Source organism: Vulpes vulpes, chromosome 14 (assembly GCF_048418805.1).
Source record: "Vulpes vulpes isolate BD-2025 chromosome 14, VulVul3, whole genome shotgun sequence".
Taxonomy (NCBI): Eukaryota; Metazoa; Chordata; class Mammalia; order Carnivora; family Canidae; genus Vulpes; species Vulpes vulpes.
This window is the reverse complement of record NC_132793.1, coordinates 25,729,342-25,757,317: the sequence shown is the minus strand read 5'-3', so window position 1 is coordinate 25,757,317 and position 27,976 is coordinate 25,729,342. Positions and strand designations below refer to the sequence as shown.

Sequence of the window (27,976 nt, the reverse complement as noted above, 5' to 3'; positions counted from 1 at the left end):
TCCTGCTGCCTGTGAGACTAAGGTGGTGGCACTACAGAGTCCCCCAGTGTTGTCACTTGTTTTCTCCCACCTAAGCCAGCACAGACGCAAGGTAGTGGCAGTGGTGACAAGAGCAGTGGTGATACTACCCGCTGATAATGTACACCGTTGGTGGGTTTGGTGCTGGGCTCCAAACCCACTTGATCCTACAGTTAAAGATGAGGAAACTGTTGCACAGAGAGGCAAAGCAACATACCCAAGGTCACACAGCTAAAAAGGATTTGAACCTTGTGACCGAAAGGCCATGATGTCCCAGAGCCCAGGACATTGCTGGGTCTCCCAGCTGAGCTGGCACCAGCTGCAGGCAGCTGTAGCCCCAATTCTGGCCACCAGGCCCTGAGCCTGTCCCCAGTGGCCACCTGCTAATTAGCCAGGCGGCTTCTGCTTGCTCAGTGGCTGCTTTGGATAATTCTCCCAGGGAAGGCCGAGCTTGCAGGAGCAGGAAAGGTAATTGCTAATTTGCACGAGAGGAGACAAAGGGGACAAAGGCGCCCATGGCTGCCCAGCACAGCCTGAGCTGGCCTCACATCCACGCCTGGGGACTACCCACCGACCACCACTCACCACCCACCGTGACAAGCTCCCGAGACGCGTCTGTCCACAGGACACATCCACACAGCCCCCAGCCAGTCTAGGTCACTGGGCCGCGCCCCAGGAAGAGTAGAAGAAAGCACTGACAAGGCCCCTGGCCTCCTTTTGAGTCCCGCAGGGAGGGGGCGGACAGGGAGCTCGGCGATTTCAAAAGTAGGGACCCCCCTGTAAGTATTCTGGTATTTTCTGGGCATGCTGTACTGCTGCCCGCTGCTGCCCCACAACAGCTGGAGAACGAAACTGCTCTCGGCCCCATTTCCAGGTGAGAAAACTGATGCACGGGGAGCGGAAGTGACTGCCCAAGGTCACCGGCTGGGAGGTGAGGCAGCCAGGACGGCACACTGCTGCGCTCTCAGCTAAGGCTGCCCGGTCCCCATCTCCAGTTCTGCCAAAGAAACTGAGGGCTGGCGGCCACGTTACGGAAAAAGTACAGGCTTTGGAGTCTCAGCTCCGCAATCACAGCCCGTGTGCTTCAGGACACAGCCTTGGGACATGCCTCTGTTTCGTCTAGAAAATGGGCCTCGAAACCCCCGAGTTGTGTGGGCACCGAGGGCGGGCACAGGTGCTGAGTACAGACGTGCTCCCTCCTTCAAAGGGCCGCCGGCTGCGCAGCGGGCTGGGGCGGGGCGGGGGCAGAAGCCGGCGGGCCCAGGTGATGCGGGGAAGGCTGCGGCAGCCCAGGAGCAGAGCCTGGTGGCCAGGGTCCTCTGGCCAGGAAGGTGGGCCAGGGGAAGGGGGCCCCCTGCACAGAGCCTGCTGCCGGTGCCTGGGTGAGCCGTGACCGGCTCCCGGGGAGGCCCGGCCTGGGCTGGAGTGGGGGCAGGCAGACCCGGTCCAAATCCTGGCTCTCCCATGCCAGCAGGGCATGCACCGGCCACAGCTCGGCTTCCTCATTCAGGGTGCTCCACCCCGCCCCCCAGAGCCGTCCTGAGGCTCAGAGGCTGATCATGATGGATAAGGCACCCGGCCCGGGCTGCTGGGAGACCCGTCTGGGGACCCAGCCCTCCCTGCCCAGCAGGGCCAGACACCGGATGGACACACAGGCCGAGTGGACAATCACATGAGTTCAGACCTCTTCCTCTTCTTGAGGACCCCAGACTCCGCCTGCCTGCGGCCTGAGCTTCCCCACACTCTGGGCCTTTCAACATCCTTACAACAGACCTCCTGACCCACCAAGCCGTGCCTTACAAAACCTGCTCAGGAACCACAAATCTGAAAGTTGCTATTGTTTCGTGGTGCCAGTGACGTGTATGCACGTGTACACAAACGCTCATCTGGGGGGAGCCGGGCAGATGGCTCTGGGCAGTCTCCACCCCCCTGGGTCCCCAGGGTCCCCTGAGCCAGGAAACCCACATTTTAGTCTCCTAGTGGCCCCGCCTCACTTGTGACCTGGGGCAAGTCACTCCCCCGATCTAGGCCTCAGTTTACCCCTTTGTACTATTATTTCTGCCCTCTCTTCCTCATGGAGTTCTGAAAGGACTCAGGTGATGTGACAGTTGCCAACACCTGTGAAAATAGTTCAAAGTCATACAAATGTTAAGTTCTGGATTGAAACATTTACTAAGCTCCTCCTACAGGCAGGCATAAAGCTGGGCAGTTATACACATGCGTCCGGGCATGTTTCCTGTATCCCATTCCATCAGCCCCATCAGACAAGCATCACATCCCCATTCTATAGATGAGGATACTGGAGTTCGGAAGATTTGCCTAAGGGTCCCATAGCGAGAAAGTGGGGGGGCTATCTGAGAGTCTGCCACATGGAGTGAGGAGTCAAGGCAATGGTGTTCTCTTTTCCAAGCCCCCATGGGTCTTAAAATCCACCTCAAAGGTTGAACAAATAGGTGTCAGGGCCCCTGCGGGCATCACTAACTCACTGGGATTGGCTGTGAGAGCTCAGAAATCATTTTGTTCTGGGTCCTAAGATCCTGAGGGATAAACTGTAGTCTTTTGATTCCAAAATATAAGGAGTGGGGGCATCAGGGACACGGGCCTCCTTGCTATTCCAAAAACCCACCTGACAGACTCCTGCCTCAGGGCCTTTGCACTTACTGTTCCCTCTATCTGGAATGCTCTTCCCCAGATACCTGCATAACTTGTTGCCACACCTCCTTCAGGGCTTTGCTCAAAATGTCACTTACTCAATGAGGCCCTCTCTGATACCCTGATTAAAATTCTAATACCTCCCTCCCCAAGCACCTCTGAGTCTCCTAACTTTGCTTGATTTTTCTCTATAGCATTTAGCAGCATCTGATAAGCTGGGGAGTTTTCCTTGTTTAGTGTGTAGTGTCAGCCCCCGCTCGAATATAGGCTCTCTGAGAGCAGAAACTTCCATTTGTGTCTCCACAACATGGCACAGCACCTGGCAGAGCAGCCGATCCGTGGATATTTGGACGACTGAGGCTCAGAGAGGGACAGCATTGGGCCCAGGCCACACAGGGAGCACAGAGGCAGTATTTGTGCCCAGGCCTTCTGCTCCCAGCCCTCACCTTCTGTCCCCTCTCTTTCAGCCTGGGATTGGCTCAGATTTGCTAAAACTAGGGATGCAGAGGCATGAGAGTCAGCTGGGAGGGGGGGAGGTGGGGGGGGGAAGCCCCTACCTTGGGGCTTTTGGAGGGGAAGCAACAAGGGGGTATGTACAGTGCGTCCATTCAGGAGTCCCTGGCTCCCCGCCTGCCCCCTCCCCATCTCAGGTCCCAGGGGCAGAACTCAGAATAGAACCTTCGTTTCCTTCTTGTCTCCTGATTTATGGAATGGAGTCTCCTCCTGGAAACATCAACTACTACCATAAAGGTGCTGGTTCCTTGCCTTTCCAGTGGCTTCTTTGGGGGACAGTTCTCCCCTTTCACATATGAGGTGCTAGGGGCAGAGGAGCGAGGGTGCCGTTTGCTCAAACTTGCTGGAGCAAAGCCAGGCCTTAAACCCTGCTCAGACACGTCAGGCTCCGGCACCTTCCCCTGGACTAGGCCCCGTGCTGGGTGCTGGATGCTGGGTCCAGATCCAGGGACCTGCCTACCACTAAGGGAGGGAGCTGCGTGCTGGAAGTGGCAGGTAGCCATAGCTGGGAGCAGCTGCTGGTCAGCCAGCCTGCCTGGGCTTACATCCGGGTGCCGCCCTTTGCTCACAGTGGGCCTCAGGCAAGTTGCATAAGATCCCTGCCTCACAGGGCTGTTTCAGGAGCCCAGTGTGCAAACACACAGGAAGCACTGAGAGCAGGCCGGCACCTAGTGGGCACTCAATAAATGTGCGCAGACACACCTCCAGGCACAACATCCTCTTCTCATCCTCATTACCATCCCCAGCACTCCCACCATCACTGGGTCCTGTAGCATCTGGCCCCCATGATGCATCCAGAGCTCTGGGTAGGGGCCCATCTGTAGGGCTCACCACTATACCCCAGAGGCTCTCTCTCAGTTGTTGAATGAATAAATGAGTGAATGAATGATGAATTGGCTTTTACCGAGAACAAAGCAGCTGATGCAAGGAGGAGGAGGCAGATCCATTCCTTCAACCCCTCTCCAGCCCTCCCCCTTATTTCTGGAGCTTCTGCTCCCATTTGGACTATTGTTCCTCTGGACCTCAGTCTCCGGTCTCTGCTCTGCACACACCAGACCAGATTCGGCTCCCTAAACGCCTCCCTCCCCATGGTCCCCTGCTCTGTAATACTCAATAGCTCCCACTGCCTGAGAGCTGGCCTTCTGGGACCCCATTAAGGGGCTGACCACCAAGCTACATCTCTTGGCCCCAAACCTCCCTGCAAACTGGCATCTCTTCCCCTCTTCCCACAGCTGTGACTCTGCCTCACTTGGGCTTCTCAACACAACCAGGAATGAGCCAAATGCCCTTGTGACCACCTGCTGACCCTGCCAACCTCCTCTGGCTCTCTCAGCTGTAGGACTGGAGGAGTCCTCGTGTCGGGCAGGTCAGAAAACCCTGGATGGGACCCTGACCATTGAGCCAGCCCTCACGTCAGCCCCACAACTGCCCTGGTCCTCCCACTCTGCAGAGGAGGAAACCGAGGAATCAGGAGAGTTAAAAGGTTTGAGATACTTAACAAATATTTACTGAGTGCTGACTAGGCACTAGGTGCTAAAAACACAGCGGTGAGCAAGACAGCCAACATCTCTGTCCTTGTGGAGTCCAAGAGGAACACACACACAAATGTAGCACTGGTCAGATGTTAATAAAGGCTCCAAGGGCGCCTGGGTGGCTCAGTCGATTGAGCAGCCCACTCTTGACTTCGGCTCAGGTCATGATCTCAGGGGGTCCTGAGCTCAAGCTGGCATCTGGGCTCCACACTCAGCAGGGTGTCTGCTTAAGACATTCTCTCCCTGTGCCCCTCCCTGCCCTGCCCTGTGCTCCTGCGTGCACGTGCGTGTGCTCTCTCTCTCTCTCTCTCTCTCTCTCTCTCTCTCTCAAATAAATAAATAAATAAAATCTTAAAGAAAAAAAAAAAAAAGCTCCAAAGTTAGGGGAAGGGGCGAAAACATGGTGACCAAAAGGGTTTTGAAAAGGCAGTCAGGGAGGGCCTCACTGAGGAGGTGACACTGTAGCAAGGCCCAGTGAGGGCTGGAGGAGCAGCCTGGAGGGCAGTGTGGCTAAAGGTAGTGAGCAGGAGCCCAGAAGGAAGAGAGAGGGGCCAGAGCTGGGCCTTGGTGTTTTTTGCTCAGAGGCTGATGGGGACCCACAGGAAGGTTTCGGGCAAAGAGGGAACATGGTTAGGTTTGCCCCTTTTTAAAAAGATTTTATTTATTTATTTATTCATGAAAGACACATAGAGAGAGGCAGATACATAGGCAGAGAGAGAAGCAGGCTCCCTATAAGGAGCCCGATGCGGGACTCGATCCCAGGACACTGGGATCATGATCTGAGCCAAAGGCAGGTGCTCAATCACTGAACCACCCAGGTGCCCCAGGTTTGCCTTTTTTTTTTTTTTTTTAGTTTGCCTTTTTAATACAGCAGTCTGGCTGCTGTGTGAAGAGGAAGTAGGAGAAAGGATAGTGAACTTTTGCTGGGGAAGCAAGTGGCAAGAACTGGGGTAGGGGATAGGAAAGGCCCTGCACTCCCCACAACCCTCAGAGTTTATTTCCCTGGGAAAGGGGGACCCAGAGGAGCCAGATATGGGGGTGGCAGGGCTTAGCTTGGGGATGCCAGGCAGAAGCAGTCCCCTTAAGCTCAGCAAGCCTGGCGCAACGGGGACAGGGGCCTGGGCCTGGCTGCCTGAGCTGACCAGCTGGATGGCACATCAGGCCCTAGGCTGTCCCCAGCCACCAGCCAGTGCAGCTACCTGAGGCTCCCAGCTCTGGGAGCGCGAAGATCCAAGTCTGTCCTGTTCACCACTCCCAGCACATAGTAGGTGCTAAGTAAATCCTTGTGGAATGCATGAGCAGGGCCTGGTGCAAAGTGGGTGCCAATCCGTTTGCTGAATGACTCGGTTAATGAATGGATTGCCTGCAGCCTTGGACTGTTTGCCAGGGGTTCTCAGATTAGTCTGAGTTCCTTAAAATAATTGCAGCTGCTGCTGATCACAGAGCTTTACTGTGAGCCAGGCCCCAAGCTCAGCCTCTTAAACTGCATCCTACAACTCCACACAGCAGGTTCTATTGCTGTGCCCATTTTACAGAGGAGGAAATTGAGGCCCAAGGAGGTTAATTAATATCCCCAAGGTCACTCAGCTACTAAGCAGCACAGCTAGGCTCTGAACCCAGGGCTGGATTATTCTCAGCTCCACTGTAATACCTCCTAAAGTGGGATCTTATGAATGACACCATCCCCTCAACTGTAGCTCCTCTGAGGGCAGGGCCCTGCATGCAGGGTCCCCAGCAAGCAATCCCAACGCTCCGTCACATCTGGGCTGTTGCCTTGGCTCCTCACCACAGCCTGTACCATCATCTTGATAAGGAAAGCAAGGCTAGGAGCTGGGAATTTTTTCAGTAAGGGTAGGGCTGAGAAGTGGCAGAGGAGGGCTTCGAATGCCCATCTCTGGAGCCTCTGGACACAGGGTCTCTCCACAGCTAACCTCATCTCTCCTGACCCCAGCATGGGAGTGGGCCACCGAATCCCCAGAGCCCCAGCCCTGCACAAGGCAGTGGCTAGCTCCTGGGGCCCAATTGATGCCAGAAACCCCTCCACATCGGAGGCCTGTCTGAAGATCTGGGGCCACTGGGCTGACCTCTCACCTTTGCCTCTGGCCGAAATGGGCAGAAGCCAGGAAAACTGAGCCTGAGGACCTACAAGGGAAGCTGGGCGTTTAAACCAAGCGCGTGGGGCACGCGGCTACGCCCATGAACACCAGCGATCCCAGCAAAGTGGCAGCAGCGGCAACGGCGACAACGGTCGGTGCTCAAGGAGCCCTCAGCCACCGGCCCACCTCTGCGCAGTGCAAGGAGCCCTAAGTGTCACAACAGTCCAGAGAGGCAGGCCCTCGTATCACCCCCGATCTAGATGCGGGAACTCTGACCCCGAGAGACTGAGTTGTCCAAGGCAAACAGTGAGTTCACAGGGGATGCAGGATGGAGAGCCAGGCAGCCCAGGGCCGAGCCACGCGTATCAGGCAGACGGGGGGACCGGACCTCCCCTGGGTGGAGGCGGCCGGGCCGGGCACTTTTCACCCCATTGATGGCTGCTGTTTTGTTGTTGTGGCTTCAAGTCATGTGTCTGCCTTGAAAACATACTTCTCTTGTGCTCCTTTGCCCACTGCACCCTTTCTCCCTTCCTGGGAGGTCCAGCCCCTCATCTCCCATTTCTTGGTTCATCTCCTCCTAAGAGCCCTCCCTGGTTCCTCCCCAGCCCCCACGGTACCCTCTCCCGGCCTTGAGCGCCTCTCAGTGCCACCCACCGCCTCCTGGGGCTGCTGGCAGCTGGCCGCTGGTGTCGAGCTCTCTGCCCCGCCTCGCACTGGTGGGCACGAGGCTAAAGGGCAGCCTGCTGGCCGGCCGGCCGGCGTGACGCCCCCTGCCACAACCTGGCCCTCCCCGGACCACAGAATCCCTCGGTGACCCTACCAGTAGATCCTGTTTGCACTTTGGTCGTACATTCCAGGGGCTGCATACTCTTGCCATTCAGACTCACGCCTGCCCCTCCGTTCTGTGAAGAGGCCCCGTCCAAGCCTGTGTAATGCCACAGGGGACCCCAGGACCTGACACTTGCTGCCACGAGGATGGCTGATACAGTGAGCTGAGGACATCACACTTGTCTGCTGTACAGGCTCAAGTCCTTGCTCGGCCTCTTATCAGCTGTGTGGTCTCGGGCATGTTACTCAACCTCTCTGAGCCTCAACCTCTTCATCAGCAAGATGAGGATTGCAAAGGTAGCCATGTTTAGACAATCACATGGAGTCATGTGCAGAAAGTGCTTAACAGTGCTTGGCTCTTCGTAAGCACTCCACAAATACTAGCTGTGTCATGACGGTCATTGTTTTTGCTGGGTAGCAGGCATTCACTGTGTCCCTTACGTATCTCGAATTACCCCCACAACCCTAAAAGGTAGTCGATGTTACTATCCCCATTTTACAGATATGGAAGCGGAGCCTCAGAGAGGAGGCGGAGATGCCTCTGAGGTCACACAGCGGGATGATAAGGCAGGATTTAAACCTAGGGCTCTCTGGCCCAGGGAGCATGCCCATTGTTAGCCCCAAAATGGGCAACCTGGAGCCTAGGAAGCCCACTGCCCCCCTCTTCCCTGAGAGCCAACTGCTGCCTGGACCAGCCGGACCTCTGGCCTCTACCTCCCACCTGCTTTGGTTCACGGTGCCTTCCCTCTGCCCTGGCTTCTATCAGGGCCTCCTCTCATCCAGAACTGGGGGTGGGAGGGCTGCCAATCCTTGGAGGCAAGCCAGCTGACCACCCCTCCTGCTGGACGTCTTCCCTTCCGGTGTCCCTGCACACACTTCCGCTGCACTCCCTTCTAGCTCTGGCCTCTGTCCCTCCTGTACCTCTCTCCTCCAGCAGCCCCTGGCCCATCCCCGACCTCGTATCCCAGGTCTAGCTGCCACTAGCCATGCTGCAGGCGCAAGAGACAAACACTCCCGTTTCCCACACTGAGCACCTGACATGGAACCTCTTTTCACCTTCCCCCAGCAACCTGTGAGATGGGTAGTGCCACTGGGCCCATCTTACAGAGGAGGAAACTGAGGCTCAGAGAGGGGAAGCGACTTGTTTCAAGGTCACGTGGCTGGTGAGTGGAAGAGCTCCGTTCAAACCTGGGACCAGTCTGTGCTCTGCAGCCCGGCTCAGCAACACTGCCCCACATGACCTCATCAGACTCAAGGGTTATTGATCTGATCACAACCAGAATTCCCATTATAGCCCCCTTTCACTGAGGGCTTTTCGATACCCACACCCTGCTACAGCTGCTGTACACCACATGGCGCAGGTTAGAAGGGAGATGTAAGTGAGGCTTCAACTGTCCTCAGCTCAGAGAGGGGAAGTGACTTACCCAAGACTGCACAGCAGTAAACAGCAGAGCCTGGACTCAGCCTCTGCCTCCACATTCCCCACTCCTCTGACTTGCAGGGGCCTCACATTCACCATAAAACCCTTTGTCCCAAGCCTGCTCCTGTCCCAGCTCCAGATCTCCCAGGGAAACCCCATCCCCCATGGGGTTTCCCAGCAGGAGCCCTCTGAGCTGAGCCCCCTCTCTCTCCCTTGGCCCAGGCTTTCTTGTCACCCCACAGAGTGCTTCTTAACCACCCTTGGGAGGTTGGCAGCTACCTGGTTTTGGGATCTTTACATTAAGGAGAAGGGTTCTCCAAGGGACTCTGAGTTACAGCAGCACACCCTACTCTGTGGCCTGCCTGTCAGGCTTGGTTTTAGGGCATCTTCCCAGCTACCCTACAGGGTATGGGTTATCTCCACTCACACACAAGGGGTCGAAGGACCAGAGCAGGCCATTTGCCCTGAACCAGAAGCTGGTGGTAGAACAGGGTCCAAATGCGGGTCTGCTATTTGGCCATGTTACCCTCTGGTCTTCCCTAGTTCTCCTCCACCCAGTAGAGAGCTCCTACTCCCCAGGCAGACTCCTCTCCATATCCCTACCAAAACGACGATCCCACTATTTAAGCACTTCACGTGATCCTCTCCTTTGGTCTTCCCAGCAAACCCATTAGGGGGGGTCAATCATCAGACCCATTTTTCAGATGAAGAAACTGCAGCACCAAGTGCTTACTCAGCTAGGTGCCCACAAAGACTGCGCCTTGGTTTACTAACCTGTAGAATGGGATCATAACAGCCTCTCCCCAGGGTGGCTGAGGACTGCACAGGATGGTGGAAGCCAGGGGCTCTTGGAGACACGCCCTCAGGATGCTGGGAGATGAGGCCCGAGTGTACTTTTCTCCACCCGCCAGCATCCAGTCAGGGCCTAGCCTGCCAAAGGAAGGGCCCCATGTCTCCTTGAACATTTCCTCAGCCCGGGGATGCCGGGATGCCGAGAAAACGATGAGTCATCCACCCAAGCATAGGCCTCCCAGGAGCCTGCAGTCGGGTCCCAGCCGGGGCGAGGAAGGTTCCAGGCTGGGAAAGGGGGCCCCATGGATACGATAATTCCTGGGCTGGCCCCACCAAGCCCTGAGTCACCAGCTCTCCATAGCTGCCCACGGCCACATGCTACTGGCCTTAAGGACAGCTCTTAGACTCGGCCCACAGGCCCCTGCCCCCTGCCCCCTAGATTTGTACATCTGTCCACGTTCCTGGTGTCCTAGCTCCCCTCCTTCCACCCAAGAAAACTGGGTCAACCCTGACCGTCGGACATCACTCGCCCCTCACCTCCTGTCACCCAGTCCCAGTCCCTTGTCCTGCGAGGGAAGCAGGCCCTCCCCTTCATCCCTGGCCTTATCTCTCTGCACCTTATAATTCCTTTACCTCTTGTTTCTCCTTCATAGACTATGTCTTCCTCTTGCCTGGCATTCCAAGGGTTCCTTCTAGAACCCAAATCTGACCTTATCTCCCTCCACTAAAAACCCTCCTGTGGACTCCTTGCTTTCATTCATGATGACACAAGGAGATAAGGACACACTAGTTCCTCTGACTGGCTTTCCAGATCCTTCTCTTCCATCTGGCCCCAGCCGATTTCACCAGCTTGTCCCCTCAGGACCCTGCAGGGGTTCTCAAGCTGATCTGACCATTTACCCATCCCTAACCCATTTGAAATGGTCTGCAGAACATGCTTCCTTGGGAAGGTGGCCTCAGTTGCCATCACACACAGCCTGTGCTAACCTGCGAACACCTGTCCCACCTCCTAGCTCTTGCTCACATTCTCACCCCCCTGGAATGAGCTTCTCCATGTTCTGTTCTTGCGGAAAAATTTGTTTGGGCCCTCAAGGTCCAGCTCAAATGTTGTCTTCCTGAGGACTCCTCAGACACCGCTGGGCAGGAGGAACGGTCTGGACCTTGGGGCCCCCGAGGCCCTCTGAGTACAGAAGTGCATAAGCAGTTCTCAGACTCCTGCTCTGAGGCATCTGCTGCCTTCCACAGTGGGGGGGGGGGGGGGGTCCCTTAGGGGTAGCAGCTCTTCTATGTCCTGTGGACACAGCAGTGAACAAAACAGACTGGTCTGCCCTGGCAGAGCTCATAGTCTTATGGTGAGAAAGACACTAAACTTATAAACTAAAAAACATACATAATGTCATGGGGTAAGAAGAGTTATAGAAAAAATTAAATAGAAAGGGGGGGTGAGAAGGGTCTAAGGGACCTAAAATGGTCCTGACTAGGTGATCCGGAAGGGCCTCTCTGGGGAGGTGACAGTTGAACAAAGACCCAAAAGAGGAGAGGAACCAGCTGTATAGAGATCTGGGGGAAGAGCATTCCAGCCTAGGGGAATGGCCAGTGCAAGGGCCCTGGGGCAGAAGTGTATTTGGTAGTTTTTAGAATAGCAAAGGGGTCAGTATGGCTGAGATCAAATGGGCAAGGGGAGAGTGGAGTGAGGTGAAGGTAGCAGGCAGCAAGGACAGATCATGCCAGGCCTCAGAGGCTTCAGGAAAGCCTTCGGCTCTTGACTGGAGTCAGACAGGCATCTTGGAGGGTTCTGAGCAGAGGCAGGTGAGAGTCTGGTTTGCTTTCTGCGAAGTTTTCTCAGGTGCATGAGTCAAAGGTGGTGATGGGGGGGGGGGGGAGTGAACACAGTGGGGTGGCTGGAGGGATGGAGGTGGTGAGGAGGTGAAGCCTGAGATGTATTTTCAAGCTCAAACCAAAAGGATCTGCAAATGCACTGGATGGAGATGAAGAGCTGTAAAGAGTCAGCATGACTCCCAGGTGTGGCTGAGCAGGGGCAGGATGGGGCTGCTGAGATGGAGACAGGTAGGGAGTAAATGAGGGGCAAGTGGCTGAATGCACAACTGGCCAGGCTTTGGGAGGTCACACCCAGCTCTGGTGCTCTCTGGGACTAGTGTCAGCCTGTTTCCCCCCTTCCCAGGCTGGCCTAGAGGACTGGATGACTTCGTGGGGACGGGACAGGCCCAGCTCCGGACCACTCTCTCTCCCCACCCCTGCAGCCTGCCCAGGCTGGGTCAGACTCTGGAGCTGCCGTTGAGGTGAGGAGGAAGATGGGGGTCTGGGCACCTGTCTCCCACCAGGCTGGTAGAGGGCTGCCTTGAGCTCTGAGAAGCTTTAGTGGACTGCCTTCAGCTGAGGGGCACCATATGCCGGGGGTGGGGAGGTGCAGAGAGCGAAGGCCCCTATGGATCCCTGCCTCTACGCCCTGCAGCTCAGAGGGTCGGACAGCCACGGAGCCCAAGCCCTGCCACTTCCTCACCATGGGACTCGGGCAGGTTCCCTGGCCTCCCTGATGCCAAGTTCTCATCTACCTCACAGAATCTAGGGGCAACTGAGTGAAACAAACTGTCTGGCACCTGCCAGGGGCTAGAAAACATGGGAGATGTGCTCAGGCCCCTGACCAAGGGAGGCAGTCATTACAGCAGCCTCCCTGTGTTCTAAGATCCTGGAGTCCAGAACTCAAGTTCCTGGCCTGGGACCAGAGCAGGGGTGGGGATGAGGGGGGTAGAAGCGAGAAGGCCTCCAGGAGGCTCACCCTACTACCTTTCTGCCTGCTGGATACCTACAGGCTTTGGTAGAGTCCCCAGCCTCACCCCTTGGCACCCCTCCTTGACCTCTGGGAACTGGCAACCAGCACCAGGAAAGGATTCAGAGGCAGGATGGACCAAAAGAGCATTCGTGTGTAATAACTAGGGAAACTGAGGCTCAGAGCAGGGCAGGAGCCAACCAGGGCAGAGAGACCCTGAGCTTTCAAGTCCCTAGCTCTGGAGGCTCATGTCACACCTATGCCGCTTATCAAGACCCTTCTGGTGTCCTGTGCAATTCAGTACGACACTAACCAGCCCCTATTAGTGCTAGAGACAGAAATGACTCTGACACAATCTCTAGGGAACTAATAGTTACTGCCCACCAACTAGGGACTTGGCTGGGTGCTTTCTTTCCACTGGCCATCTAATATCCACCCTGGCTTTCATCACCATCCCCATTCTCCGGGTCAGGAAACTGAGGTTCAGTGAGATGGCACAGCAGCTAACATTTCCTAAGACTTGCACGTTCTTCAGGCTCTATGTTGACTAATGCATGAATCTTCATACAGTGCTATGAGGGAGACAGAATGATCAGCTCCATTCTACAGATGAACAAACTAAGGTCAAACTGGTAAAAGGGCAGTGCTGGTATTTGAACCCAGTGCCCTGTGGCTCGAAACCCCAAGGCCCCCACCCCGTGTATGTCAGGGGGGCCAGAAGCAGGAAGCGGACTCAGGACTCCTTGTTCTAATAAGCTGCCCATCGTGGCAGGGCCCCACCCAGCTCTCTTCTGCTCCCTCTCCTGTTTGGGGGCCCAGTGTCCAGGCTTGGCTTTGACACAAGTTACCAGACAAAACCCCTCAAATGAGAGCGGAGCTTTTCGAGTTTGCCAAGCCCCCTGGTGGTGGGGCTTTATAGCCCATTTTCCAGATGAGGAGAGTGAGACCTAGAGAGTCAGGCAGGATACTGGCCCAAGGTCACATAGCCAGGAAGTGGCTGAGTTGGGCTCCACCTGTCTTGACCCCCTCGCTTTGAGTCCAGAGACCTCTCTCCCAGAAGAGCACACCCCACCCTCCGTGGTGCTGGGTTTTGGGCTCAGTAAGTGCCCTTGTAGGGCAGGGGGTGTAGGGGGGAAGAGGGCTGGAAACAAGGAGGTGCATTGGCCACTGTTATGGGGATGGGTACAGGGACAGGGACAGGGCCACTGCACCACTTCTTACAGCCACAGCCACTGCCTCCCTCAACACTTCCCTTCCGAAGCTGCTGAGGCCCCAGGGGCGGCAGGGACCAGGGCAGCAGCTCCGCTGCCTCTGTCACAATGAAGGACATCCCCTGTCAGCCCTGCACTGCCACACTGATGGGGTTTCTTCAGTAGGATCTCAAACATGTGTGCAGGCCCACACTCACACTCGTGGCCTGCCGATGCCCACACCCCAGGTGCTTGCACATCTGCCAACACAGATGCCCACACTCACACACATTCACAAGCATGTAGTCTCCCCTCCACCTGTACACACACACACACACACACACACACACACTGCCCCAGGCACACAAGCATCCCTTGCCTGCACATGGATGAGCACATGCACACGCACACCCACACAGTCACAGTGCTGCACACGCATGCACACACACACACACAGCCTCCTTGTGCACACAAATGCTCTACCCCATGAGCACCTGCACCCGTGCACACTATTCAATCAGTCCCACAATCTCTGAGGGAAGAGCTGGCTTGGAGAAGCCCAAGTTTGCCGGAGGCTGGGTCAGGCTCTGGACCTCTGTCCCTGGCCAGCCCTAGCCACCAGCTGCCCACCGTCCCCCCCCAGTCTTCCCAGCAGTATTTTTAGGGTCCCAGATGGGCCTCCTGACTTTCAGATACCCCGAAACAAGAAGGCTGTCTTTGGGGCCATTCCAGGTTTAACTCAAGCATCACCCAGGGTCCAAAACACAACCCCTGGAGTACCCAAGACTACATTCGCCCAAATCACTGAGGCGTAATTGACAAAAGAGCCCACTTTTGCCACTCATGAGAAATCCAAATGGGGCCTGTGCCAGATGTCACTGTCAACCTTCTCCAAAGTCCCCCAGGACCCAGGACAACAGAGGCCTCCTCTCACTCCATACCTGTCTTCGTGAGCCCCAGTTAGGCCCCTAGACACCTCACATGGAACCAGTCCTGCCTCAAGCACCAGCCTGTGATTACAGACATCTTGAGCAGAGAAATTCTTGTAAACTAATTCAGATTAAGGTGTAATGGACTGAAAGCTTGTCACAAAGGACCTGTGCTTTCCATGGGATCGGGGCCACAAGACCCATCAGCCGGGGTCAGACTGGAGATGTACCCCAGCTCAGGGCCTGCCCCCGTCAGCAGCGTGGCCTAGCCCCACATCTTGCTAAGCCTCAGTTTACTCATCTGGAGGATGGCAGCATCAACCTCTGGGGGATTGCAAGAATTTGACAAGTCGATGCGTATGGATCCCTCAGCACAGTGATAGGCACACAGCAGGTGACTTGGAAGCAGTCACTGTGGTGATAACTTGGAAGAAAAGCAGGAAACATTGAGGAATTCAAGCGAAGGTCACAGCATATATTACACTGTGTTAAGTCAGAGGCCATTTCCCGCCCAGACCAGTGGCCGCAGGTGCCAAAGGTTTACACAAAAGCTCTGGGGAGAAAGACCGAAGACTGAGAAAACGCTCTCCACTAAATGAACGTTGTCTGCAAACTGGGAAAAGACCACCATTAGTCAATTTGGCCAGCGGAACACCTGGGGTCTGGCTCGCAAAAGCCTAATGTTGACAGTGGGGTTTGGCAAGCTGGCGTTTCCCCTCGGGGAATGGGGCTCTAATGGGGGGATTCACGGCCAGTGATGGGCCTACAACGCCCACACTGGAGCACAGAAACCTGCATTCCAGTCCTGGCTCCCTTCCAACAGAAAGCACCTCTCTCGAGGCCTCAGTCTTCCCATCCGGAAGATGGTAGAGTTGAGCTGAGAACATCTATCTCCAGGGAGGTCCTGGGAGTTGACAGGTGGCCCGGGGCTACCCCAGCCATAACCTGTGGCCCTCGTAGGCCCGGGGAAGGGGAGTGCTGGGGGTAGACAGCCCCACTTGAAGAGACCAGAGGAAAAGGAAAGAGGTTGGTTCACTTTGTGGCCGATGCTGGAGCCGAATCAGAGGGTCTTGCCTCCAAGGGGTTTGCCTCCCCTGCTTGGCAGCGCACGGAGTCCGGAGCAGGCCAAACACAAGAAATAATAAATCCTAACCAGGCTTTGCCCAGTCAGGAGGCCCCCGGCTGGCTCTTGTCATAAAAAGATCTTATCCCCATGAGCACCCCGGGCCGCGGGTGGAGGACTCCGCCCTCCTCCCCTCAGCCCTCAGCCCTCAGCCCTCCGCCTCCACTTCTATTTCCTGTGACAACCTGCAAACTGAAGACCAACTTGCCTCTCCCCCACGCCCAGGCTCTGGCTCGACCCCCGCCCCGCCCCGCCCCCGCCGGGCCCCAGCTGCAGGAGGCCCCGCGGAGTGTAATTCCCCTCGCCCTCCTCTCCGCCCTGGGCCCGTCCGGGCAGATTAAGCCTTTGTCACACACACCCAGAAAAGCTCAGGGCCAGATGGGACGGGACAAGTGGTGTCAGCTCATCGACCCGCGGCCCGGCCGGGACTAGGGAAGGGCCCGACCACAGCACCGCATATGGCTGTGGGAGGAGGCAAGGGGGCCCTGGGAGGGGGCAGCCAGAGAACAACATGGAAGAGAGATGACACACCATCGCCACCCTTGGGACCGCACACCGCGCCAGGGGCCCTGGTTCAGCTGCCGGATGACCCAACTCCCACACCTCCCTCTTCCCTGAAATTGTTTTGCTGCCCGCCCTCCCTTGGTGGCTCGGAGGGCTTCTTTATCACATCCTCAGCCATGCCCACCCCCCCACACACACCAGCTGGGTGCCCAGAAGCAGGCAGAGTCGGACCTGCCCCGATACCCAGGACCCAACGCAAGGCCTGTGGGTGCTGATCAAGTGCCTCAGACAAAGGTTTACGGCCTGATGACCTTCACAGAAGCCCACCCAGGACAAAACTACAGGGTGTCTCCCAAGTGCCACCAGAGGCAATGGCAACTTTGTGTGTGTGTGTGTGTGTGTGTGTGTGTGTGTGTGTGTAGGCCAGTGAAGGTAGGGGATGTCCTCTGCACCTTTCTAACATGGTCCCATTCAGCCCCTCCCAGGAAGAGGCCATGGCTGGCCCAGAATTCCCAGCAGGATTTGTTCCTCTTAGATCAGTGGAAAGAAAAATGGAAATATAAAAATAATTACTAAGCCCCAGGAAGGTGCTTGAAGATGGGGGTGGCAGGACTCTGGGGCAGCTCCTGCGGCTGGCTCCAGTTGGCTGGGCGAGTGGCAGGTAACTAACGGGCTCTCTGGGGACAGGCAGGCCAGGCAGGAAAGCACAGGGAGCTGGAGGGACAGGCTGTTGAAGGAGGGCATGGCTGCTCTGTTGTGTTTGTCGTCCTCCTGGCAGCCTGGGCAGGGAGACCTGGGTCCCCTTTCTCTGCGTCCAAGGCAGGTGGTCCCTTGGGGAAGGCATATTATTGGCCTGGGAGCCAGGATGGAGGGTCGTGAGGCCCCTGATGCTGGGGACAGGTGAGGCAGGTCGACGTGGGCCTCATGAAGGGTCTGAAGCGACTGGCTGGGCTGGGAGGACCTGGAGCCCAGGCCTAGCACCCAATTTCTGAATGTGGCCTGGATGGATGGGTGTGTGTGTGTGTGTGTGTGTGTGTGCTCATGCTTGCTTTGCTCTGCCTTGACAGTAGTGTTGCTAAGGGGGTAGGGGACCTGCCCCATGACGCCCATTCCCTAGGGCAGAAATGGACCCACACAGAGAACAAGTGAGCCAGCTGACAAGTCTGAGGGTCACCTGCCTCCCAACTTCAGGAGTGGGTGGAATGGGGGATCCTGCCTCCGACTATGTGGAAGGTTGAACCAAGACTGTCAGCTCCCTGGGGAGGCATAACCAGGCTGGGGTGGGAGGTGCTAACTAATCCGGATGGCTGAGGACACTGCCCCAGGGTGGGGGGCACAGACCCAGTCAACCACCTAGTGGGTCACTGACCTCAAAAAAAAAAAAAAAAAAAAAAAAACCTAGCCGAAGATGGGAGAGAACCCAAGGGGGTATGGAACTGGCAGGGTGGGGAAGGAAGGCCGACCTAAGCCGGGGAGAGGCAATGGTCCTCACTCCCCCTATGGGAAAGTGGGAACTGATTTGGGCTGGGGGAGGGGTCCCCGACTCGATCCGGGAAAGGACAATGACCCAGACTCCCCGGGCTCGGGGGAGAGCACCGATGGGGCTGGGGGAGGCCCCGGACTCGCGCGGGGTGGGCCACTGCGCCCGCCTCGCCCCCGGGAATCCGGCCCCGGCGCACCCCTCGGCCCGGCCCCACGCTCCGGTCCGGCCGGAGGCGGCAGCGGCGCAGATGGGCTGCTGGCGGCCGCAGCGGCAGCGGCAGCGGCGCGGTGATCAGCGCTCCTCGCAGATGGGCCGCCCGCCCTCCGCGCTCGCGGCTCCCCACTCCCCGCGGCCTGCAGCCCCGTCCCCTGGGCGCGGGGGGAGGCGCCTCCGGCTCCGCTCCCCGGCTCCCGCCTCCCTCCCTCGCGGCCCCCTCACCCCGCGGGCCCGGGCCCGGGCGGCCGCCGGGGGGGAGGGGGAGGGGACAAGTGCACTTTTCGTAACGACCGAATCAATTGTGTGTGAAGAGCCCGCTCCGGCCGGGGCCGGGGCTGAGCGCGGGGCGGGCGGGCCGGACGGGGGAGGAGCGCGGAGGGGGGAGCGGGGGAGCGAGGGAGGGAGGGAGGCCGGCGCGGGGCGGCCCCGCTCGCTCGCTCGGGCCGGGCGAGGCCGGGGAGGGAGCGAGGGGGGCAGGGAGGGAGGCCGGCCGGGCCGCGCCGGGCCGGGGGCTGAACGCGCTAATGGAGGGTCTCCGCGACGGAAAGTTCAAAGCTCAGCGGCGCCCCGGGAGCAGCCACCCCCCCAGCCCCCACCCGCTGCAGAACAATGAGGTCCCGGCGGGGGAGCCGCGGGGCCCGCGCCGCACGCCCTCTCCAGGGCGCCCGGGGCCGGAGGGGACGCCCCCGCCCGGCCGCCCGCCTCCTCCCTGCCGGCGGCTGCGGTTCCCCGCCCCCTCCCCCGCGCCACCCCGCCCGGACCGGGCCGGCCCCGGGGACGGGGGAGGGGAGGGGATGGATAGGTCAGGCCGCCCCCGTCCCAGGGAGGGGGGAGCTAGGGGCCCGGGGGGCGGAGGGGGCGCCCCACCCACCCGCGCGAGGCTGCTCCTGCGCCAGGCTGCGGCTCGGGCCGCCCCTCCCCGGGCCGGCCCCGGGTGGGGTCGGGGAGACCGTGCCCGGGCGGGCCCCCTCCCCCGGCGCTGGGGAGCCGAGTGGACTCCCCGTCCCGCGGCTGCCCCTGCCCCCCCCCCGCGGCACCACCCTCCACACACACACACACACACACACACACACACACACACACAGGCGCGCGCGCACACACACACACACACACACACACACACCGCCCAGCCGGCCCGGGGGCGGGAGCGCGAGGCGCCCGGGACAGGCAGCCCCGGGGCGGGCGGGGGGAGGCTCGGGCTCCGGAGCAGCCGCCTGCTGGCTGGGGGAGGGGACGGGAGGACGGAACATGCTGGGGTGAGCTGCCCGGGACAGCCCGCCCGGCACGGCCACGGCCCGGGCAGCAGCGCAGAGGGGGGCAGGGACGCCCCGCACCCGGAGCGCGGCCGGGGCGGGCCGGGGCGGGCGGGTGAGCAGGGACGCGTGCGCCTCGAGCGGGCCAGACCCACGGACAACCTCAGGGACACACGTTCGGACACACACCCACACCCCCACACCCCACGCCCCACACCCCACACCCCGCCCCCGCCCGCCCCGAGCCCCGCGGCGGGACCGGCCCGCGGCCGCCGCGCGCGCACTCACCGAGCCCGTCTTGACCGGCACATACACCACTTGGCCCATCTTGGGTTCCCGGCCGCTGCCCAGGCGGAAGCCCTTGGAGCGCACCCAGAACTGGAACTTGCCTTTCTCGCCGGCCGCCGGGCCGCTGCCCGCGCCGGTCCCGCCGCCGCCCTGCAGGACCTCGGCGATCCGCTGGTATTTGCTGCGTGTCACCGTCTTGGTTTTGGCCGAGTCGCCGTAGGTGCGCAGGCACCAGTCCCGGAACTGGCGGCCCAGCTCCGAGTCCCCGGGGCTGCGCTCGCGCTCCCAGCCCCCGCGCAGCAGCAGCGTCGGCTTCGGCATCCTCCCGCCGCGCCCGGCGCCCTCGGGGGCGGGCCGGCCGCCGGGCCGCCCGGTGCCGGGGCTGCGCTGGGCTGGGCCGGGCCGGGCCGGGGCGCGCAGCGGCCCGGGCTGTCCCGCGGTGTGGCTCCGGCGCGGCTGCTGGATGGGCACGGGCGGCGGCTGGACGCGCGGGGCTGCGGCGCGCTCTGTCCTGCTCGGGCGGCGGCAGCGGCGGCGTTGGCGGCGGCGGCTCCGGCTCGCCTCCTGCTCCGCCTCCTCCTCCCCCCGGCCGGGATGCGGGAGCGATGGAGGCAGCTCCGGGCCCGGAGGTGCAGAGGGGGCGGGCCGCCCCGCGGGCGGCCGGGGGAGGCGGGAGGCGGGGAGCGGCTCCGGGCGCGGGGAGCGAGACCGAGCTTGGGCGCGGGCGGCGGCGGCGGCGGCGGCGGCTGTCAGCTCGCGCGGCTCATCCTGCTCCTGCTCAGGCTCCCGCTGCCGCTGCTCTTCCTCCTCCTCCTCCTCCCGCGCCGCCTCCACCACGCCGCGGGATCCCACCTGTTAGAGCGTCGCAGCCTTCGCCGCCGTCCCCTCCCTCCCTCCCGCGCCCGCCCGCGGGGCCCAGACCCCGCCCCGGCCCGGCCCCTGGGGGCGCGGGGCCGCCGCGCCCGCAGCCGCCGAGAGGGCCGGAGCCGCAGGCGCGCAGTGCCCAGCCCGGGGACCGAGTTCCCTCCGGCCGGGCCTGGCCCCGAGCCTCGCAGGCCGCGCTCCGCCCGGGTCGGGCGGTCTCGCAGGGCGCGGGGCGCAGGGCGCGGGGCGCAGGGCGCAGACCCCGCCCGGCCACACGCGGTCCTGCCTCCCCGGCGGCCCCGCCCGGCTTTAGCCCCGGCGCGGGCGGAGCGGGGCAGGCGCCCTTCTCTCCCTCCCGCAACTGGCCTGATTTCTCCGGTGCGAGCCCAGCGCCAGAAGAGCAGTGTTCCCCCGGGGAACCCCAAACCGCCGCCCTTCGGGGCCTGAACTTCCTTCCTTCTCCCCTCACCCCGAATTCCCCGAAGTTTGGCCGGCCTTACTCCTGCCAACCCCTCTGCTCTGGGACAGCCCCAGGCCCCAGGGAAGTTGTCAGCATTGGCCCGCGGCCTCACTCAGGCCAACCAAGGCTTTGGGCCACGCTCAGCACACCCACAAATTCATTCCAACATGCCCTGCCTTCATGGGTGCCCCTAGGCCTAGAATCTCTTGCTGGGTAAACTGAGGCGGCCCTCTATCCGCTTCCTCTCCAGGCAGGACTGACCTTGGCCCCCTCACCCTTAATGAAATCACTAACATAAATAAAGGCACAGGCGATTCTTCTGGATTTCTGCCCTCCTTTCCTAACAGGTCATGAGGAATTACTTGGCTTGTCTCTTTAATGGTCACTGAGGTCCAGCCCCATGTCCCCAGGCCACTCCAGCAGGCAAGTACCCACTCAGGCCTGAGGGCCAGATTTTGACCAGTGAAGGGCCATTTTCTATCTAGAAGCCAGTGGCTACCCCGTCCCAAGGTCCCCCACTCTGGAACCTACAGTGCGTGGTGTCCTGGCATCTTGGAGGCAGAGCAGATTGGCCCATTTTGCAGATGAGGGCCTGGGGCCTGGAGAGGTAGCCTGACCTGCTCAAGGTCATACAGGGAGGAGGAGAAGGTTTCAGCCCAGGGCTGTCTGTCTCTGGTTCCCACATCACACAGGAAGTCTCTCCTTGCCATCCCACTGGTTGGAATCCTCACACTGGATGTGCCTGCCTCACTTCTCCCAGTAGACAGGGAGTTCCAGATGCTCAGGGCCCTGGTCTGACTCATCCCTATATGCCCAGGCCCTTGCACAGTACCAGGTACACAGTAGGTGCCAATAAATGCTGAAAGAACCAAAGAGGTCTTCCAAGTCCCAACCTCGCTCTGCATTTCACATAGAAGATTTATTTTTAGATAATTTACATTTCCATGTTACTTTATATACACCAACAACTCCATAGTCATTTTTCCTCTTCATCTTCCCAAAAGCTCTGTTTGGTTCCATACTGTCATGGCCATTTTTCAGAGATGACCACTGGGGCTTAGAGAGGGAACGTACCACCTAAAGGCCCCCAGTCCCAGAGGTGCGGAGGCCTCTGCATGCTTTGGAAGCCCACATCTTGACTTTTCCAATATACACTTCCCGCCACAGCTGACTTCCTGCCCAAGGGGAAGAGCGCCCTCCCCCAGGAACACTAATGACCACTCTCAACAAGGGTGCCCCGGTGCCCAGCTGTTGGGGCCCCCATTTGAGCCTGGGTCTTTCTTCAGTGCCAACACCCACTCCAGCAACCCCTGAGCCAGACCACCCGTCCGTGCAATCTGGGTCTTTGCCTGCCTTTCAGAATCCAGAAACCTGGCTGCAATCTTGGGCTGAATTCTAGTGTGGCAGAAGGTATAGCGCAGTGAAAAAAACATAGACTTCCGGTGGAGTCAGATGGATTTGAGATGGAATCCTGACCGCTGTCTGCCATGGCACTCTTCATGCCCACAGGTCCCAATTAGCTGCTCCCCAATGGAGTAAACCCCTCAGCCCACCCCTCACTGAACCCCCAACTTCATCTTCTATTTAGTGGAGAGGGTATGTGGACATAAAGGCTCAATAGAATAATATGGGTGAGAGTACCTGGCATATGATGGGTGCCCAAAAAATGCCATTTTTGCCTCTGTAGAGGCTGCTAAGTATTCAAGGAGGAGAACAGGCATTGTTGATAGTTACTGTATTTCATTCACTCAACAAACATTTCTTGAAGTAGCCGTTATGCACCAGGTGCTAGTGATATAGCTATGGGATTCCCCAAGGTCCTTGCCCTTGTGGCGCTCACTAATGGGTGGGGAAGATGGCCGTGGAATAAGTCAGCCATCAATAATTACAACTTGGGGGGTGGCACCTGTCTAGTACAGTCAGTAGAGCATGTGACTCCTGAACTCTGGGTTGTGAGTTCAAGCCCCATGTTGAGATAGAGGTTACTTAAATTTTTTTTTTTTTTTAACTGGGACGCCTGGCTGGGTCAGCGGTTGAGCATCTATCTGCCTTTGGCCCAGAGCATGATCCTGGAGTCCTGGGATCAAGTCCCACATCGGGGTCCCTGCATGGAGCCTGCTTCTCCCTCTGCCTCCCTCTCTCTCTGTGTGTGACTCATGAATAAATAAATTAAATATTTTTTAAAAATTCTTTTTAATTAAATCTTTTTTAAAATTACACCTTGGGGAAAGAACATTGACAGAAATAGGGAGCTGTGAGAGCAAATGGACATGAAGGATTACTTTTCTTAGGTGGATCAGGGCAGACCCCCTCCAAGGTGGTATATTTGAACAGCAAGTTAAATGACAAGGAGCCATTTCTGCTACCTTCTGAGGGAAGGGCATTCCAGGCCAAGGGAACAGGACGTGTAAAGGCCCTGAGGTGGGAAAGAGATTGGCATTTTCCAGAAGCTGAAAGAAGGCCAATGTGGCCAGAGTGAAGTGAGTAAGGAGGGGTTGGAAGGCAGGAGACTGTAGGAAAAACCTTGGATTGCGTTCTAAGTGTGATACAAGGCCACTGGTGGGTTGTAAAGAGGGGAAAGACTGAGAAGTAGAGAGGAAGTGAGAAGTGGAGGCCCCAGGGCCTGTGGTCAAGGGCCCTGGAGGTCAGAGGCCTTGCTTTCTCCTCCCATATGTCAGCTTACTCTATCCTAGGCACATCTCAGCATCATGCCCCAAAAAGTACCATGAAAAAAGTGGAGGTGGTCGAGCAGAATGAGAAAGGCCTACTGCAGCCCAAACCCACTTCTGCCAAAACAGATCCCTGGACCTCTAGCCTATTCATGTCAGTGGTATCCTGCCCCTGAGCATGCTGGGTGGGAGGTGAGTTTCTTTCAACGTCCAGCTTGCAGTCATGGTCCTAGGGGGCAACTGCTCCTCTTTTCTTCCCGTTCCAGCCACCTGCTGAAAGGACAAAGTAGGCTGTCCCATTAATCAAGGTTGTAGAACTCCCAGATTTTTTTCTTTACCCTTAGTCCAGATGTCCAAGGGAGACTGGGATTGAAGCACAGAGAACTCAGGCCTCCATCTACTTGGGATGCTAACGGTAACATCCTGGGTCGCAAGAGGTTACCAATGAAGGATCTGCAGAGAGGATACAATGGAAACTCTGCCATTTACAGATGGGTAAACTAAGTCCCGCAGAGGGGAAGAGGCTCAGGGCCACAGGCAGAGCCTTTACCTGATTTGGCCCAGATCACTGTTTTTCTTTGAGCTCTGCCTCTGGGCCCAAGTAATTGGGAATGCCCACAACTCAGAGGTGAGGTGGGGCGACCCCAGCCTGGGGTGGGGTGGGGTGACACAGGCCCCACTGAGGCCTGTCCACCAAAGGCTAGGGGGAGCAGGAAGGCCCCGAAGCCTTGGGGAGGGGTGGTTTCCACTGCCAGAAGCTGGTGTCACTTCCATCAAGAGCTTGTGAGGCCATTGTCACCTCCCACTCCAAAGCACCCACCCCTGCAGGCTGCCTGTGCACGCTTCCCTGCTGCTCCAGGTCCACCTCACCCAGAAAGGCTTCCTGATCCCTCGGTTTGGCTCCGGGGCTCCCACGGTTGTTCACAGACCCCCGGGGCTTTCCCCATCCTGGCTCTGACCACACAATATCATGTTTACCCGGTTACCTGTCCCTACCAGTGCCCAGCACAGGAGCTGAGGCGTAGCAATGATTGAATAAATGAATAAAGTTTTAAAAAGAGAGGGAATGAATGAAAGAATAAATGGGCCGGCTCCCAACATGCATAGCTCAGATGGAGGTAGACAGCATTTTTCACCATACTACTCGCCACCCCCTTACCCAACCAGTCTCTCAGCATTTTAGCGTGCTCCTCGGGGCAGGCTCTGCTGCTGAGTGGCCTGACCTGGGTTCCTCGCCCTGAGCCTTGTTTTGTAACAGCGCTAAAGTGGTGATAATAATTATCCCTAACTCACAGAGCTATTGTGAGACGAAGCACTCAATGAATATTAGCTCTTACGATGAGTGTGTCTGTCGACCAAGTATCCCGACCTTCTGTCGGGAGTGTCCTCTCCGTGTCGGACACCATGCATGGTGTTGGGAACACAGCAATAAACAAGACAGAGCGGGGCCCAGCCCTCACGGAGCTCAGGGAATAGCTGACTTCTCAAAGATCATGACAAATGGGTTGAGAATTAGAAAACAAAAAGGTGCCACGAGAACACAAGGTGGGGAGACTCGGGTGAGCATCTCTGAGCAGCCCTACCCACAGGCTCCTAGGACGGAGGCACTCGGGGCTGAGAGCAGAGGAAGGAGAATAAAGTGTCCACACCTGCAACAGCCCATGCCGTGGTGCCTGGGGACCTACAAGCCCCTGGGAAAGCATTCTGCCCACCTCACAGAGTCTGGAAATCTTTTGAGTCCAGCATCTCCCATCTCCAGAAATGAAAGCATAAAGAGACAAGGAATTTCTTTAAAAAAAAAAAAAACTTTATTTATTTATCCATGACAGACACAGAGAGATGCAGAGAGAGAGGCAGAGACACAAGCAGAGGGAGAAGCAGGCCCCATGTAGGGAGCCCGGCATGGGACTCGATCCGGGGTCTCCAGGATCACGCCCCGGGCTGAAGGTGGCACTAAACCGCTGAGCCACCCCGGCTGCCTGAGAGAAGGAATTTCATTCAAATGTCACCTCCCCAGAGAAGCCCTCCCTGACTGCCCTTTTCAAAATAGCTCCCCAGTGATTCTATCCCCTTGCCCTGCTTTGTTCATCTCCGCAGACCCAGCATCACCTTCCAGTCTGTGGATTTATTTGTTTCCTTGGTTCTGTTCATCTCATGAACTGGGACGTGTTCCAAAACGACGGGGATTGTGTCCTGAGTGCGGTATCTCCAAGTCCAGAATGGCCTGGCACATAGTAGGTGTTCCATACATAGCTGTTGAATGAATGAATGAAGAACCCCAAGAGCGTGTGTGAGCGCGCGTGTGTGAACATGTGTGTATGCATTATAACTAAAATTGCAATGAGATCCAAGAAAATGTATGTCAAATGAGAAAGGAAGCTGGCTTGTCTTTCTGTTATTAATTTTTTTCTATTGCTAGTCACTCCCCTTCATCAAGCTTCAGCTTCTCCATGTGTAAAATGGAGCCAGTACCTATTTCACAGAATCACTGTGAGGCGTCAATCAAATGTGGTGCAAAGTGGCGAGGTGGGGCCTGGCACACAGTAGGCACAATTCTATTAGTCTGACAGTGCCCTTGGTGGGAGAGGCTCATGGAGGGGAACCCCTGGGCCTGAGCCTTCCTGCATGACACAGAGGAAGCTGACACTGGATCTGTCCCGTCACTTGAACTTGCCAGTAATTTATTGATGCTGGATGCTGGCACCTAGCAGCTTGCCGGGTCAGCCTCAGGGAGCAGGTGTGGGGCCACCGAGGCCTACACCTAGCTTCACCCAGGGGGACCAGGAGGGCGAGGATGGATCTGTGTGGCCCAGGAAAACTGAGAGGTCAGCCCTTATGAATCCCCTACTATGTGCCAGGCACTGGGGGACTGGGAAAAAAAAATCCAGGTGTGGTTCCTAGCTGGCCTGAGCTCACAGAGGGTGAGATGGACATAATTTCCAATTTGAGCAACAAGAAAATTGGGAGTGAGAGCTGCGTGAGAACCTACATGCTAGGAACTTCTTACATGTAACCACATTTAAGCCTCATATGAGGCCTTGTTTGTATTCTCTATTTGTCATCAAGGAGAGGTCCAATGATGTGCTCAAGGTCACACAGGGAGAATTTGAGCCCAGATCTGACCAGCTCCAAAGCCCAGATAGGGGTGACTGCCACCCTGCCCCCACCAGGCTGGCTGGGCTAAGGTGTGTGTAAAAAACAAACAAACAAAAAAATCAAAATGAAGGGCTCCAGGAGCTCAAAAGTGAGAAGCGAGTGGAGGCCCACTGAAGGCCTCCTGGAGGCTGAGGCCTCTAGCTGGCTTTCCGAGGATGGATAGAAATAGCAAACAGGGAGTGGGATTGAGAGCAGGGAAGCATCCAGAGCAAAGGCTGGAAGGTAGAAAGGGAAATGGTGTGTTTGGAGTGTGGTGGGCATGGCCACCTGGGTGAGCGTAGGCACCCTGTCAGGGAGCAATGGGCATGCTGGGGCCCTGAATGCCTGGTCAGGCTTTTGGCCTGGCAGGTGGGCCGTGGCGAGCCATGAAAGGTTATTGAACCATGAAGCATCTGTCTCCCCCCTGCCCTGTGTGTTCGCAGAGGCCGCCCAGCTGGGCCAGAGGGGGCATGGCACGTAAGCACCTCTGATGTCAGGTCCAGCCTCACCTCCCCCCACCTCCTTTCATCAGCCCTCTGGGCTCGGCGTGCTCACTGGCTCCGGAACACATCCTGCTCACTCTCACCTCTGTATCTTTGTTCTCACAGATCCTTCCTCCCAGAGTGCCCGCTCTGCCCACCACCATCCTACTCATGATGCCAGTCTCCCTTGCAGGCCCCTTCCTCCGTGAAGCCCACTCTGGCCACCCTGGCCCTTAGGTGCATGCATCGGCCTCAGAGGCCTGGGCGAGGCAAGGGCCCACCCTCCACTAAACCTGCAGCACTCACCACCCACGGTGGGCACCACCCACCTGCCCAGTGGCATCCTTCTCCCAGTCATCTGAAGTTCCTTAGAAAAGCTGCCCCTTCCCCATACTCAGGGCATGTGGCTGGGGCACTACTGACCCCAACACTGGCCATGGAAGACACCCTACCCCCTTGACCCATGTGAGTGTGGCCAGATTTCTGACACCACCACTTGAGCCCCTGGATTCAGTCATGCTTGAGGTCCTCTTCATTTTCATCTAGGTCTCTTTGTGCTGGATTTCTTGCAAGCCAAAGATCCCTTGTCAGATGGACCATCTGTTCAGTGCACTATGGGCCTCCTCTGGTCTGGCCCAGACAGCAGTACCAGCCTCCTCACTAGACTCCTGGCCTATAGATTTTCCCCTCCACACCAACCCAAAGGGTCTCTTCTCTCAGTTATGACCTCTGTTATGCCGC

General features: G+C 58.0%; 1 protein-coding gene across 1 annotated transcript in view; it reads right to left on the bottom strand.

Moving 5' to 3' along the window:
* Positions 1–20,433, bottom strand: part of NOL4L (nucleolar protein 4 like) — a 130,992-nt gene extending 110,559 nt beyond the window's left edge. Inside the window, exon 1 of the mRNA XM_026009900.2 lies at positions 19,626–20,433. Coding sequence (XP_025865685.1) covers positions 19,626–19,946 — 321 coding nt within the window. The 5' untranslated portion in view covers positions 19,947–20,433. The remainder of the gene's footprint in view (positions 1–19,625) is intronic.
* Positions 20,434–27,976: the final 7,543 nt, after the last annotated feature.